General features: G+C 42.2%; 1 protein-coding gene across 6 annotated transcripts in view; it reads left to right on the top strand.

The window, feature by feature from the left end:
• The first annotated feature begins 1346 nt into the window (after nucleotides 1-1346).
• Nucleotides 1347-16817, top strand: part of UBR5 (ubiquitin protein ligase E3 component n-recognin 5) — a 136807-nt gene continuing 121336 nt past the window's right edge. For 5 of the 6 annotated variants that reach the window (XM_042972881.1, XM_042972880.1, XM_042972882.1 and 2 more), the window contains exon 1: nucleotides 1348-1449. In XM_042972881.1, the coding sequence (XP_042828815.1) occupies nucleotides 1388-1449 (62 nt within the window). In that variant the 5' untranslated portion in view covers nucleotides 1348-1387. Of the gene's footprint in view, nucleotides 1450-16817 lie in introns of all 6 variants that reach the window. The other variant, XM_042972879.1, reaches the window with a different exon arrangement.

Genomic DNA, 16817 nt, shown 5'->3' with positions numbered 1-16817 from the left:
GGAGCTTAATGTTTTTACTCTGCTTTGAAAGGGGTACTTGATTTTTTGAAGGTGCTATGGAAGCCTTTGAGAAGAAAGCTTATGAACTGGTTCCTTAGAAAAAAGGAGTTCCCTAGAAAAAAAAGATCCATTCAAGAATTTGCTGTATGACCCAAATGATCATGAATTGAAGAACACCTTTGTAGAAGAGGTATTTTTCATTAAACTCATGAATCATTTAAATCAGTAAATTAGTGGAAATTTCCATTTTGTTTTTGTGCGAGTGATGGTGTTGCTGGGGACATTGGGGAGACTAGGGTGATTAAAGAAGTTGCTGCAAAGTCAGTTCTCTGATCCTACGATAGGACCTTCTGGAAAGGTCCTTACATAACTACCTTACTTCTCCAATAAAAAGCTGTGCATTTCTCGCCCCTTAACTGATTTTGCACTTCCACTTTAAATGTAATTGCAGATGAAGGACTGGAAACAACAAAAACCCCCTAAAGGTCCGCAGAATAATTAGGGCTGCCCGAGGGAAATCAGAGCGAGAAACGCAGGAGCCCCTCTTCCTCCCACCTCCCCGGGGACGCACACTTAGCCTCCCTCCCAGACTTCTTCCCCGCCCCAGCGGGCTCCCCTCCGCCTCCTCCTTCCCTAACACGTGCTCTCCGGAACACTCACTCGGGAGCTATCCCACCCCCCAGAGGGCTGGGCTCGGGGCCGAACGGACCAATCCGCACGCGCCTTACAGCGCCGTGGCCCGACAACGTTGAGCCGCCCAATCGAAAGGGCCTTACCGCCCGTTTCCCGGAGCCCCGCCCCCTCGCAGCCGTGCCCCCGCCCGCCGGTCTCCTCCCTCCACCTCCTCCTCCTCCCGTTCGCCCCTCCCCCGCCGCTCGGGAGCGGAGCCTGCGAGACGGAGAAACTGGGGCAGAAGTGAAGATGGCGGCGGCGGTGCTGGCGGCGGTGGTGGCGGCGGCTTCTCGCCAGTGACGCGCGGTGCGGGCTCATCTCCTTCCCCACCTCCCTAGTCCGGACCCCGTCCGCCGCCGGGACCACACCGTCCCCGCAGCCCGCAGCCCGTCCCTCTCCTCCCTCCCCAGTCGCCCCCTCTCCCGACGCCCGGTCGCCGGCGGCGGCGGCGCGCCTGGGTCCCGGCCGCCGGCCTCGCACTCCAGCGCGCTGTCGCCGCGGGAGCGGGTGGCGTGTTGATCCGCCCCGCCGGACCGCCGGGCGGCGGACACACGCCCGGCAGGGAGGCGGCGGCGGCCCCTGCGCATTTGCTTCCCTCCATTTGGGGACTGGGAGGCGGCGGCGGCAGTGGGTATTGGGGAGGGGAAGGGGGTTGGGGGGGGTGGGCGAGAGCGGGAGGGGGCCGTCCTCGGGAGGAGGACTAGAAGGAAGCACCATGACGTCCATCCATTTCGTGGTTCACCCGCTGCCGGGCACCGAGGACCAGCTCAATGACAGGTAATAGGGCCGGCGGGCTGGCGGGCGGGCGGGGGGAGGGGCGCCTCCCCGCCCTCCCCTCCCCCACGGGGCCGCGCCGCGGCGGGCGCCGGTATTTACGCGCAGGCCGGCCGGCTGGCGGGGGGGGGGGTCTTCACTGCTCCCATCTAGGCCCCTTCCGGGGCAAACTTCTGGTCCCGGGGGCTCGGGGCCGCGGGGGGAGCTCGGTGTGGACGGTGCCCGCGGTGTAGACGAGAAAAGCGCGCTGCAACCTTCCCCCCCCCCCCCCCCCCCCGTCTCTCAACGAGGAGCCGCGTTTAACTCGGCGGAGATGGGGGGGGAATCCAGCTCCCGGGGGGGGGGGGCGGGCTGTAATTACCGCCCGGCCCAGGCCCGAGGAATCCATATTAGTCAAAGTTGAATTGAGACAGACAATGCGGATGGGGGATGGTGGAGGTAAAAAGAGAGGGAAGAGGAGAAGCGGGGCGAGGGGCCCCGGGGTAGACTGGGTTCGCCCGGGTCCCCGGGAACTGTGTCCGGTGGGGAGATCTGGACCTGCCAAGCCTAGAGATCCCGGGGGAGGGGGAGGCTGATTCCTGGCAGATCGCGGGGGTGGGGGGTGGGGGGGGGTAAGCGCCATGATTATTGTTATTATTATTAAATTTGAGCTCCTGCAGTGAGGTTTGCCCGCCCCGGGAGGGGATGAATTCAGGCGGGGGTGGGGAAGTGGATTGGATTCCCTTTGCTCTCCTTCTTCCGAAACGGGTCTGGTAAGCTCCTTCTCCCAGCCCCTATGGTGCGAGCTTTTTTGTTTCCTTTTTTATTCTGATGATAGTGTTTTCCTGAGTTGTAATTTGACAGCTGAAAACCGTGCGTAGAGTCTAAGGAAAACTCTTACGTTTGCAGTTCGCAATGCTGCTTTCTTAAGCTGTAAATTTCTGGGATGGGTTGCTTTGGGTGGAGGAGGAATTATGATTTTTTTTTTTGTTTGTTTTTAATAAGAAGGCTGTTTTGGCTGTGTGGATTCCTCCCTTTGCCTCCTCCACCGTTCCCTGCCAGTTTAGGATATTGAATTGCAGGGCCACATGCTCTCAGGGAACTAAGATAAAGCAGGAAAAGTTCCTTCACTGTTGCAAAACAAGAGACTCGGAGAAGGTTGAGGGAGGCCTCCATTAAAGTAAGTCTTAGAATTTAGGACTCTGATCTGATGATGGGCTGAAAAATATGGGGCCAGAAAGTGGGGCATTTTAAGCTTCCCTCTCCCCCGATAATATAAGTTGCTTTCTACTTCTTTTGAGTATAAAAGGCCATTTGGACCCAAGTTTAGAAGTTAGGTATGATTTTTGCTAAGTGACTGGGTGACATAAGTTGCGTGACGCCCTGTTTGTCGAGCGCTTCCCGGAGGGAGGAAGAGGCCTAACTTGCTAAGATACTGGCCTTGGTCTCCGAGTATCTATCCGCCTCAGGTGCGGGGGACAGCTTCTCATCGGCAAGCTGGCCACTCAGTTTGTGGCACTGGGTTCAGATTTGTCTAATCTTTGCTGTAGCTATATTGTATTAACACGTTTGTGCAGCTTTTGAAATCCTTTCTGAAAATATTAGCCATTTGGAGTCGTCACATAGTTCCTTTAAATACCGAAATAAGTTTTGTCATTTATTTTGACATTTTGTTTATGTGATCCTTACTCTGATTTTATTTCATTAGAGATAGAGATCTTTTTTAAGATTTTAACATAAGATTTTTTGGTAAATTTTGGAACCAGGCTGGTAGTGAGGATAGGTCTACTGTCATTCATAGAACAAAGTTGATGGTGCTTGTAGTGTAACTTGGCTTGTGACTTAGAAAATTGAACCAAGCAGGAGAGAAGTAGGCCATGTTTTCTATATTAGTCCTGCTTTATATATACCAAGAATCCTGACTAGCTTACTCAGTTGACTGTGCATGCCAAAACCTATTTTGCAGTTGTCTTGGGCACTTTGATTCATTTTTGAGCATTCCTTTTGCTTCAGCTTGTCTGAGAAATTTCCAAGTAATGTATCCTTTTTAAAGCTACCTTTTTTTTTTTTTTTTTTCCCATTCCTGGGGTAAACAAGTAGTCTTGTTTTTGATTCCTGTAATGTCAGTATACAATATTAAGAATATTTAGGTCATCTTGAGTTTTCATTTCATGAAATAGAAGTGGATTTGATTTAGGTTATAAAATGTGTGCATCGAGCTGGCAGATAATTTGACAAATAGGAAACTGTCATCCGTAAAATTTGGGGGACATAGTTGTGTCTGGTAGCAGTAAAGAATGGTTTGTTGAGATTTGTGAGGACAGCATTTGAGACAGGCATGCACTCTTGATGTAGCTGACTTAGGATGGAGCTGTTCTGTGTCTCCCCTTCTAAAGGAAGGATCCTTTTTGCATGCCTAGTTGCAGACTAATAGGACCAGACTATTGCTGCATTGCTTGAGAAACATCTGTTTACAAAACAAACTGGCCTTCTGGAGTCTTTTAACTGGAATCAGAAGCTCAGGATGGTTTCATCTTCAGATAAAATCTTTACCAAGATTGAGTAAGTTTTGGTAGTAGAAAAGAGTGTACTACTCTAGCTTGATTTTTATATGAGAAATGTTGTCTGTAACAGAAATGAAGTGATAAATGATAGTTTTGGATGAAAAATAAGTAGACTTTATTCTGTATATGAAAAGCAGTAAGATTGGACAGGGAGTGTGATACTGCAAATAAATTGCTGAGTTAAAACGTATGGGGCCTCAAAACATCAATATTTCCTTCTCCAAATAAGTTTTCTTTAGAAAATAGCCACATCCTGTTAAAAATAAAATATTCTGTTCAGTGTAATGGTGTGATGTATCAAATATCTAAAAGGTACTTAGCATAAAAAAAAGTGTGCTTTTTTTCTTTGCCTTTTCAAAATGCTGATTCTTTAATAGTCTTTGTATATCGGGTTAAAATCTTTGATTATTGCCCTGGGACACCAAATAATGAATGTAGTTGGTGAATATGGGTGGGGGTGGCTAGGGCGGAGAAGAGGAATTCAGAGAGCCTGGGATGTTGGTTGTGGTTTCCCAGAGTGATTACAAGGTTTCTGGTGCTGAGTGGCTGGCTCTATGCAAATATTCACTGTTGAATTGAAACCATCCCTGCTCATATACTTTTGTGACATTCTGATTTTCTCTCTAGTGAATTTCTTGAGTTAGTGCTATGTTCCTGCTTAAGTCATTGTTTCAGAGAAACAGCAAAAGGATACCAAGAACATGGTTCTGCTGTGGAGACTGAGGGAAGGGCTGGAAATGCCTGCTCACTAAGATCTCCCTAAGTGCCAAAAAAGTCCCATAGACTGGTCTTTCACTAATGAGTTGAGAAAACAGGCCCAGAGATTGGCAGAATTTATCCAGGGGCACACAGTGGGCTACTGACAGATGAGGTCCACATGACGGGTCTTTTTTTTTTTTTTTAAAGTCCAGGTCTCTTTCCACTTTTCCACATAGCCTATATTCTGGGATATTCCTGCCTTCTGAGGTATTGCAGCCTTAGAACAGGCGTCTGTCTTAGAGTTTTGATTTCCCCTTCCTCTCAAGTCCTCCTTTCACTTACGCCTTTTGTCAGGTGGCTGACCCTCTTAACCCTTTTCTAGAACTAGCCTAAGAGAGGCCTTTTTAAGGTGATGTGGGTATGCCATGACTTGTCCCTGTCCTGAATTAATCCTCAGGATGTAGGTTCGTTACGATAGGAACCAGTTCTCATTGTTTGTCTCTGCGGAATTTTCCTGTGAGCTTTGCTTTTTTGGCATTGTAATGTGTTGTGCAATCAAACAGTCTTGGTTGAGTTTGTCATATCAAAAGGGTTTTTCTTTAAGGAGCTTCCCCTTCAGGGGCTGTAAGGCTGCCAGGTAAGATAATACGGAGAGGAGTTTGAAATGTGGAATTCTTAAATCTGGGTTTGTTTCAGCCAGGCTACTTAACATGGGTGGGTGAGTCATTTAACCACTTAGAACCTTTACTCCCTTGTGTCTCCCTCTGCCGCCAGCACCTCAGTCTCTAAGTCAGGCATAGTACCCATCTCACGGTTGGTGAGAAACAGCTGAGATAGTGGGTAGGAAAACAATTATAATGTAGGTTCTGTGGAAAATACAAAGAGATGGTTACTTTTAACTGCTTCTGTGCGTCGTCTGAATTTCACATAGAAAAGCAGGAAATCAAAGGGATTGCTCTAGAATGTCCTTAGCATTGATACAAAATCCAGATCCTTAGTCTTAGATCGCTGTTTCTCAGCTGGATGCTGTTTTGCCTCCCCGGAGTATATCTGGCAGTGTTTGGCGATACTTTTGATTGTCACCGCTGGGGCATTGCTACTGGCCTCTAGTGGGTAGAGGCCAGAGATGCTGCTAAACATCGCGCAGTGCACAGTACAGCTCCCACACCAAAGACTTACCCTGGCCCAAATGCTAGTTGTGCTGAGGTTAAGAAATTCTGTCCTCGATTATCTTGAATACATGTAGAGGTAAAAATAAATAGAAATGACTTTTGTGAAGAAAAATCCCAGCAATGCAGTTGTTAGTCTTATAATGTGACTATTTACATTAAAATGAAAAAGTCAGTTCCTTGGTAACACTAGCCAGATTTCAAGTGCTCTGTAACCACATGTAGCTAGTGGCCACCATATAGGACAGTGCAGATACATATCCGTGCCTTTATCACTGAAAGTTGGCTTGGACAACAATGAAGTAGAAAGTGCTTTTTTGCACAGGCCATTGGCATTTAGTAAGTGGTCCTGATTTTCATTAGGAACTGTTGGGTTTTAAAGACTCAGGGTTTTCTTGCCCTCTCAGTAGGAGCTTGAAAATGGAGGTGAATGAAGGTTGCGATGGGCAGATGTTATAATGGTCGAAAGCTGTCTGAAATTTCAGTATGCTACACCAAAAAACACAAGTATTAGTCTGTGTGGGATAGAGCATCACATCACCAGACCAGAGGGGAAGCTCACTGTTTATTTATTGATCGATTATTGAGATTGTTACCCAGACATAGTAATACTAGAGGACTGTGCTGGGGAAGTACAGGCAAGTTTAACTGAAATGATTAAATGAAGTTGATTAAGGAAAGTAAGATAAAGACAGTGTATGAAATAGCCAAACAAAGTATTGAAAATCAAAACATACAGTGGCAAACCAATTTTATAAATCAAGAAATCAGTGACTAAATCGTAGGCTTGGGAGTAAACAGACACACTTGTGAAGGAAATTACACAGTACACGGAAGTGCAACTGGAAATAATGGGGTGAATTTTAAGAGAGATCAGGCTTTTCCCCTAGCAATTAGGTTATTTAGGAAATAGTTTCTGAAGGAAGGTTGAATCACTGAAGGCTGTGTCAGATTGCACTTCAGTAGGGGCGCCTGGCTGGCTCAGTCTGTAGAGTACGCGACTCTTGATCTCAGGGTTGTAAATTTGAGCCCCACGTTGGATGTAGCGATTACTTAAAACAATAAAATCTTAAAAAAAAAATTATGCTTCAGTAGATACTATGGGGTGTATTGAAGGAAGCAGTTTTATATTGCAGGAGGATTTACTTACGTCTTCTTTCCCCCATTTTTATCATATTTACTTCTAATTAAACTCCAGTTGTGGTCTGTATTTCTGTCATTTTGCCACCTTGGCATCCTAAGTAAATGAAAACGGCCTCTCCTAGCTCTGTGTGATTGTGAATTGTTGATTGATTATTATACTTGATTTTTAACTTTTACTCTGAAAATTATTTTTAATCTTCGTATTATGGAGAATTTCAAGCATATACAGAAGTAGAGGCAATAGGATGATGAAGACACGTGTATAACAGTTATCACATAATCTTAGCACTTACCAAATCAGTGGCCAGTTTGGTTTCAACACTCTCCCCATCAGATAATTTAATCGATAATATCTTCAGTATGAATCTCAAAGATGAAGGCTTTAAAATTTTTTTTAATGTTCATTTATTTTTGAGAGAGAGAGAGAGAGAGATAGAGCACAAGCAGGGAAGGGCAACAGCATCTGAAAGCAGGCTCCAGGCTCCGAGCTGTCCACACAGAGCCCCATGTCGGGCTTGAACTCAGGAGCCGTGAGATCATGACCTGAGCTGAAGTCGGAACCTTAACCACTGAGCCAGCCAGGTGCCCCTCAAAGATGAAGACTTTAAAAACACCCACACACCGAAAGCAATTCCTTAATATTAAAATTCAATTTGTTTAGATTTTTCTATTGGCACATAAATGCTTCTTTTTCTTTTTTTAAAAGTTTATTCATTTAGAAAGAGAGCGCAAGTCGGGGAGGGTCAGAGAAAAGGGGAGACAGAATCCCAAGCATGCTCTGCAACATTGGTGCAGAGCCCGAAGTGGGGCTTGAACTCCCGAGCTCTGAGATCATGATCTGAGATCAAGAGTCCGATGTTTAACCGACTGCGCCACCCAGGTGCCCCATAAATGCTTGTTTTTCATTGACAGTTTTAGACGATAAAACTAAATGGGTTGTAACAAGTTACAATATTTGACATTTTTTGTAAAGATTTTATTTTTAATAAAATTTACTTAAATTTTTATTTAAGTACTTAAACTCGAACTCAAACCCCAAGATCAAGAGTCACATGGCCCACCGACTAAGCCAGCCATGCGCTCCAAACTTTGACATTTTTAAGAATAAGACAATATTTGTATGGATTGTAGCCTTAGAAGGAGGGGTAGTATCACACTGGGAATCTTAAGGTTCCTTGTAGCTTGATGCTGGCACTTCATAACCTCCCGTGGTAGCATTGTATTAGCAGTCACTCGTAATGGTTATGTAATGAGATTCTTGAAATTAAACTTGAGCGATTTTCTGCAGGGCACACTGAGGAATAATATTAAGTCATGTGGAACTTTGCAACGTTCTTCTAAGTTAATGTATAGAAGTGAGACTTAATAAGTTGAACTTGGCTATAAGAAATTATTCTGTTTCATATTTCATATTATTTCATACTTCTTGATTGAATCAATGTTGTGGTTATAAACCTCTTGAAAATGAGAATTATGGTGAGTTCTTAGATAACTGTTTTGTGACAATCTCATTGTTTTTTCAGGATATTAAATAAGGTGTTAAATTTTAATGTTATTTTAAGGGTAAAGAATACAGAATTTGTCTTGCCTGTGTGGCAAAAGTAATGTTACTTGTTTAGTTTCTGATGGTATCATTTACCTTAATGAAGTGCTTTCAACCTTCTCTACTTTTAACTTGTAAATTGGCTTTATTGAAGTATAACTGACATACAATGTAACTCACCCATTTGAAATGTGCGGTTTGATGAGTTTCACAAAGGTTTACAGCTGTGTAACCACCATAATCAAGAAAATGGAACATTTCCATCGCCCCAAAAAGTTTCCTAGTGCCCCTTTGCATTCTTAGTCCCCTGTCTTGTTCCCACCCATGAAAAATGCTGTTCTATATTCTCTAACTGTAATTTTGCCTTCTTTAGAATTTTGTAGAAATGGAATAGTGTGTGGCATCTTCTGTTTAGCTCATGTAGCCTGTAGTAGTTTTTTTCCTTTTGTATTAGTGGTAGTATTTCATTGTTCGGATGTGCCAGTTTCACAAATCTGTTTTTTTGCTGGTGTAAATTTGGGTTGCTTTCAGTTTCTGGCTCTTCCTTAGTTTTTATTTATTTAAAAAAATTGTTGTAAAAAACATTGTTGCAGAAGATATGGAAAATATAGAAAATCAGTGTAAAAAGTTTAATAGTGGGGAGCCTGGATGGCTCAGTTGGTTAAGCGTCTGACTCTTGATTTTGGCTCATGTGGGATTGAGCCCCGAGTTGGGTTCCATGCTATCAGTAGATAGCTATCAGCTATCCTTGCTTGGGATTCTCTCTCTCTCTCGTCTCTCTTTCTTTGCATTGGTAGATCAATGGTGCTACCAGTGTTAACATTTTGGTGGTTTTCTAGTCTCTTTTTCTGTACATAGAGATTTTTGTTTGTTTGTATAAAGTTGTAATCATCCTGGGTAAAAATTTTATGTACTTGAAGTTTTTTTGACTTTAGTATGTTAAAATATTTTTCATACAAGAAAGCTAGTTATTGTAAGAAACCTACATCTCTTTTCTTTCTTTCTTTCTTTCTTTCTGTCTTTCTGTCTTTCTGTCTTTCTGTCTTTCTGTTTTTCTTTCTTTTTTTCTTTCTTTTTCCATCTCTCTCTCTCTTTCCTTCCTTCCTTCCTTCCTTCCTTCCTTCCTTCCTTCCTTCCTTCCTTCCTTCCTTCCTTTTTTTTAAGTAGGCTTCATGCCCAGCATGGAGCCCAATATGGGGCTTGAACTCATGACCCTGAGATCAAGACCTGAGCTGAGATCAAGAGTCAGATGTTTAACTGACTGAGTCATCCAGGCACCCTGAAATCTACATTGTTCTTACAGCAAGTTTGTGTGTTAGTTAAAAAAAATACTTGTATATATAAAGCGATGATATTTTAGAATCCATTAGTATTGATGGTATTCTAGATTGCATATAGAGCTATGACAGTGGGAGATAAGTCCAGTGTAGGGAGCACTGTGGATTGAATGAATAGATAGATTTTTATTTCCTTCCCTATCAGTTCAGGCTCCATTTTTTTGTGATTCAGAAGAAAAAGTATTGAGATCTACCATTTTAAAAAACTGGATCTGCTCCAGCATGAGTCTGCTGTTTCACAATTCAGGTGACAAGGTGTTCCAGATCTTTATGTGAACTCAGATACTAGATCTTCCTCACAGGTGATCGAAACTCCAGAGGTGGCCTGTGTGTGAGCAGCTGGAGACCTTCTTACTTGTGGGCGTGGTGGAGAGTCATTTAAGATGTTTTGTGACAGTCTGCTAGCTTTGATGTGAGAAGTGGGGGGTGACTGATGTTTTAAGCCTTAAGAAAAGGCCAAATTTAAGATTAGGAAGTTAATAGGAAGACCATTAAGAAAGCAGAGACAGTATGGTAGGGTTATTTTAATATCTAAATTAGGAAAACAGAGTTCTCTATGGGGCTTTGTGGGGAGAGGTATTGGGCTTTTGCAGCTCAATGTCTGTTTTCTTATTTTGTAAGAATGGCTTTGTTTCTTGTCCAGAAGTAATTTGAACTAGTCCATATATTGCTCTGTATCATCATCTGCACGTAGGAAATCTATTTTGTCTTTAAAGGAAGCATCAAGTGATTGGTCTTAAATTGTAAACTAAGCAGGTTTAAACATTTTCTTAGCATGCTTGTGTTTCTAGTGGTGTTTAACCTGAAGTCTTCATCTCCTGTCAGAAATCCCGTAAGTGATTGTGTTTTCCTTCTTATCAGGTGTTCTGATTATTATGTGTAGATGGAGAGTAAGGGAGGGGCAGTGATGCTGCGGACAGCATGCTCTTTCCTTTCCACAGTTCCTCTTCGGGGAGGAAGTATAGGAACTACTTTTTCTTTGCCTCCTGCAGTCACCAGCAAGGGATGAATCCAAATTACGGCCACATGTTCCTCCTGATTCCTTGTTAGGTTTCTGTCACTTCTGAAGGGACGCAAAACCAGGACCGGGTGTCTTCCCCTGGGCAGGTTGGCAGCCCAAGGTCTATAGGTCAGAGATGACGTGTGGGCTGACTTTCTTGGCAACAGCTGCTCATCTTTCTGCCACTCCAGAGAGCTGGAGGCTACTGAAGAATGCACACAGCACCTGCATCCAGACACAGGAGTCGTATGTGCTTAGCAGTCACCCCATATCATTCCAGAATGTTTCTGGTTTCATAAAACTCTTTTGAGTGGAGGGGCTAGGGTATTTTTTTTTTCTTTTTCTTTTTTTCTCTAGGACCTCTTGACTCCTTAGAAGACTCTTTGGAAATGTAAAAAGCTTTTTCAGTTTTCATGAAGATTTGATCATTTGATGAATTCTGGGACATTCTTGAGGGGTGATAGCATGTGTTTTTTGGGTGTGGTGTTTTTTTTAAAGGTTTTTTTTTTGAGATGGAGATTTTCTGACAACATGAATTTTTATAAGAGTAACATAACCAAATTGTAGTAAAAACATTTGTGGCTTTTCTGAGTAAGTAGTGTTTTTCAGTGTCTAAGTGGACCACCATCATCAGGAGCACAAAAGCTTAAGGATTACTGTATGAAAGGCTCCTGCTCACATTCCTTTGTATTTAAATTAAAATAACTGATGACAGCCGACAGAGCTCTGCTTGCCTAGCCCTTACTGCCTGCAGCCTTTCTTTTCCCCCTCCCGACTACTGCTGCTATAGCTATTGATTGAGAGTAAGGTATTATCCTGCTCCTCAGCATTAGAGTAAATTGGTTTTTTTTTCTACAAATGAAATTTTAAAAAAGTTTGAGTACAGTTATACACATATTAGATCCTCCCTACAACTATAAGACTCCCGAGAGGGTAGCTTTAGGAAAACAAAAACACATGTCAATACTCATATGGTTACAGTTCAGTGTGGAGAGTGAACCTGGTCCGGACCACTAGCAGACTTGGAAAGACTGGTAGGAGAGGTAGTCGAAGTTTAGCCTGTGCAAATATTTGCCCTGTGTTGCCAGCACAGAGTTTGACCATGGTGTTAGATTGGTCTTCCTTGTTCCGTAAATGTTTGTGTGCTTCTCACCTTCAAACATTGTGCTAACCAAGGAGTAGGTTTCCCTTGGTGCAACAACTGTGATTTATTTGTTGCACCGACCCTTTTTGGAACTTTTGGGATGAGAGGCAGTTGGAACATTTTCTGGCTTATAGGGCAAGTTTGGAGAATAGTGAGGTGATAGATGAGTGGGCCCAGGGAGTGGCATCAGGTGACTGCCATGTATTTTTTTTTAACTGTTTACTTTGAAATAATTATAGACTCACAAGTAGTTGCAAAAATAGTGCAGAGGGCCTGTGTCCCCATAACCTGGCTTACCCGAATGGTAACATCTTGATCGTATCAAGTATTTTTGACATCCTTGCAAACTATTAGAGATTTAAAGGAGCATTTTCCTCATATTTTTGAAAATTGCTTATTTCTCTGCTAAGATAGCATAGATTAGAAGACATAAATTTAGAGAAGATTTGGTATTCTTAGTTGATTTTGAATTGATGAGATATATTCTAGGTAGTGATTAAGTTTTTAGTCAGTCTTTGACATGATGGTGAGTGGAATATAAATTGGTAGTCAGTGGTCAGGGATTTGTTTTTGTTTTGTATCTGACACTAATTGGCAGTGTGACCGTGAATCAGTGATACAACTTTTTTTTTTTTTTTTTTGTAAAGTGAGTGGATTGGGCCAGATCATGTAGATTTTCTCCACTCAGTGTCTGTGCTCTTAGGATGTGGTAGGGAAAAGGGTTTTTGTATTGTAGAAAGGCTAAGAGGGAGAAGGAAGTGTGTCTATGGTTGTCTATGATTTCTTTCTCTTAAATTTCATTGATGAATGGAAAAATGAACAAAGAAAGTTGGAAAATAGGGTTTACTCTTTTACTTAACTTGTCAAGTAAATTATATACATTGGGATACAAAGATGATGGCCTCTACCCTCATGGGGCATTCATTTTATAGGAGAGGCAAACATGTAATGGAGAATTCAGTGCTACTGGATGGTATAAATGACAGGGAAGAAGGACCTGATGATTAAACCTGATGCTTACAAATGGCTTTGAAATTGCTTTGAAGGCAAAGTTGCAGGGTGTGGACCCTGGTTCATCCTCTTATTTCTGTTCTCTTGAGCCTAATGAATTTTCTTTTAGAGACATGGAAGATACTGTCAGTAACCAGGGTTCATCATAGGTGCCTGTATTTGATATTGATAGAGTTTTAATAGTAGTTCAGAACTCTTTTGCTGTGTGAGAGTAGTTTACATATAGACAGTGGTTTTTTCCTTTGCTTTTGGTTTGTAAAAGATGCTGTCCAGGGATAAGATAAGAAGATGTGATTCAGGGGTGTGTGAAAACAGGTTGCTTTGTTGGAGTTGACTAGGAGGGGCAGGGGCATACTTGAACAGCTTACGTAGAGGGTCTGTACTCCTTTGTGCTCATCCATGGTGCACAGGTTGAGATTGACCCTGTGACCACCTTGAAAACTGCCAGGAGAGCAGTGTCATAGCACAGAGACCCTTAAATGTGAGACTGAGTGTCCTCAGATTCCTTGATTGTTATTGTCTTCATTTAAAATACCCAATTTCAGGGGCGCCTGAGTGGTTTAGTCGGTTGAGTGTCTGACTTAGGCTCAGGTCATGATCTCGCTGGTCCCGAGTTCGAGCCCCAGGTTGGGCTCTGTGCTGACAGCTCAGAGCCTGGAGCCTGTTTCAGATTCTGTGTTTCCCTCTCTCTCTCTCTTCTCCTCCCCCACTCATGCTCTGTCTCTCTCCTAAAAACTAAAAACATTTAAAAAATAAAATACCCAATTTCATATAGTGCTCTGCCAATGAATATGCCAGGATTATTTATGGTTATAGATATTCACGGGATAGAACTATTTTCATGGATATGGAATTTCATATCTGATTTAAGACCCCAAGGTGAGACAAAATAGTCAAAAATACATATCTAGGAAAAAAAACCAAAAATACATATCTAGGGGCTGGCTGGGTCAGTAAAGTATCCAACTCTTGATCTTGGGGTCATGAGTTCAAGCCCCACGTTGGGTATGGAGATTACTTAAATAGAATTGCATATCTGAATTTATTTTTAAATATTTATTTTTGAGAGAGACAGCATGAGTGGGGGAGGGTCAGAGAGAAAGAGGGATGGAGGGAGGGAGACATAGAATCCTAAGCAGGTTCCAGGCTCTGAGCTGTCAGCATAGAGCCTGATGTGGGGCTTGAACTCATGAACTGTGAGATCATGACCTGAACTGGAGTCAGACACTTAACCCATTGAGCCACCCAGGTGCCCCTTACATATCTGAATTTAGATGTATGTGTTTAATTCTTTAAGTTTTGTACTAAGTTTTTATCTTCAGAAGGTTTGTTCTGTGATACTGACATTCATTATCATGTATTCAAATTCGTACAGAATTTGAGAGTGTTACTGTGTACCTGAAAGACTTTGTGTACCATAGATGGGTCCTGATGGGACAGTTGTGAGAACTAAAAAGCCACTGGACTCAGTGTTAGGAGGCTTGGTCCTTCTGCTAACCAGTTGTGTAATCTTGGGCAAGTCATTTCCCTGCAATGAGGCTTAGTTTACTCATTCGTAAGATGGGGGGATGTGTTTGATGTCTGAAGGTTCATTTCAGCTCTGAATCTGTGGGACTGTCGGCCTGTGGACACTGTTTTATGAGCCATAATTGATGTATATTGCTCAGCTTTGCCACTTTAAGATTTGATTTTTATTTCCTGCCACAGACCTCATGTGCCCTTTTGTCCTCATTCTAATAAGTATGTAAAAGCAGTGGACATTCTAAACCCAGCCCAACTCTTCTGAGTCTTTTTAAAAAATTTTAAATTGCTAGGGTCGATGTATTTAACTTGATGTGAATGAATTTAGTGCAGTTATATTATCTTTTAATTATACTTCCCGTATAAACTTAATGGGGAAGTTTACATGTGTGGCAAAAACTTACTTGAAATGAGGTATGATAAAGCAAAAGTGCATTGACAGTGTAACACCTCCTGGGGTTTGGGAGTGTGTGCTCGCCTTTGATTTCCAGTGAAATGAGACTGTTCTCTTTGCAAGGCTATTTAGTAGGTTCTAGTACTGTCAGGTGCTTGTTGGGGATTCATGTTCTGTTTTTTAGGATGCCTATTGTCATTCTGTATATTAGGCTATAATAGTTGATCCTAGCTTTTTAGCTCTAGTAACCTTAAGTGTACTTGACATTGCTGAAATGTTCAAAATTTTATACCAAGGAGTATTTTAGAATTTTCATATTTGATAGCTGAGGAAATTGAGGGCTGGAGTGCCCACGTGATGAGTTAAGTGGCAAAGACTAAACTGCATTAATTCAGTTTTATTTCTTTTTTCTTTTTGGGATGTGCATGGGAAGTTACTTGTTTTTCTCATATGTATTGACTACTATATATAAGTGCAATTAAATATGAATATACACACTTTGTTTACACACACGTGCCATTAAAACAGCAAATTTGGGTGTCTAGTGCTACTTTTCAGTTCTAGTCTTGGTGCTACAGTGGTGGAGCTTAGTCTGTGGGAAAGACAGGCCATTACAGGGCAGTGTGAGTACAGCGAGAGAGGTTTGGGCTTCTTCACCATAGGCACATAGCGTGATCTTGTGAAGAAGGAAAGCTTGCCAGAAGAAGTGGTTAAAGGGAAGATCAGGATTTTGATTAGTAGGAGGTAGGCTGAGAGGCTGGTGCTGAGGGCATGATGCAGGGCCGGATGTTGAGGACTTGGAAGAGCTTTGTAGGCAGAAAGAACTACATGTGTGAAGACCCAGCGGTGAGAGAGGGCAGTACATTGGAGGAACTGTAGGAAGCCCAGAATGCTTCGAGCAGTGAGTACATGGGGTTTCATATCATTTGAGTAGTTTTCTTGTAGAAAGGGATGCAGTGTTAACTGTCTTCAAAAATGAGGTTGGTATTATCATGAAAAACATATTTGATTGTGCTAGGTCATATGCTGGCTGTGACTTGTTAATTTAGCAGGTTAGGGTTAGCAACTGAACCAGTGAAGTGAAGGGTGTGAATTTTCCATCCCAGTTTAGGTCAGTTACTTGATTTCATGACTACAAATAGCATCCTTCACCTGTGTCCAGCCTAGTTGTTGGTGTTTGTTATTGTTAATGAGGAGAAGCCAGCTTAGATGGATGGTTCAGTTCAGATGCTTCTTTGCTGTTGGGAAAACCCTGCAAATTCTACAGATGGGTTAGTAGTATCAGTTAGATGAGTAATAATGCATTTTTCTAAGAGAGGAAACAGTCTATGATCTTAACCATGTTAAGAACAAAAGTTTCATAAGAAGTGCTGAAAGAAAATGACAGTGCACTTGTCTTTAGGTTATAGGTGATTACTTTTGATGTCTCAGTGTGATTTAGCATTTTATATGCTTCCATATGAGTATGTTTTTTAAAGACTAGAAACAGAATAAGTCCCTAGTGTAGTGTTTTCGTTTAGTTAACTGTTCATCTAAAATAAGAACATGGAAAGCATTGAATAAAGAATACTTATTTAATTTCATTAAGTTTTTTTTTTCTCTAGAAACCTCTTATATGAAATACAATTCTTTGTGTAAAAGTAATTGAAGGATGGTTCCGTACATAAGTTTATTATTGTAAAAATTTTATTTTGAGCTTTTATATAGAACAAAAGCCCATTAGGATTAGATATTTGGGCATAATTTTTGATTTGTGCTTACAAAAATTTGTTCACAGCCCTGCCCAAAGGAATGGTGTGTAATGAAAGTCTGTTGGATTTTGGACAAGAATTTATCATTTCCATTTTGCACACATAGTTCACCCAGG

The sequence above is a fragment of the Panthera tigris genome, chromosome F2 (genome assembly GCF_018350195.1).
Source record: "Panthera tigris isolate Pti1 chromosome F2, P.tigris_Pti1_mat1.1, whole genome shotgun sequence".
NCBI lineage: Eukaryota > Metazoa > Chordata > Mammalia > Carnivora > Felidae > Panthera > Panthera tigris.
This window is presented reverse-complemented; position numbering and strand designations above follow the sequence as displayed.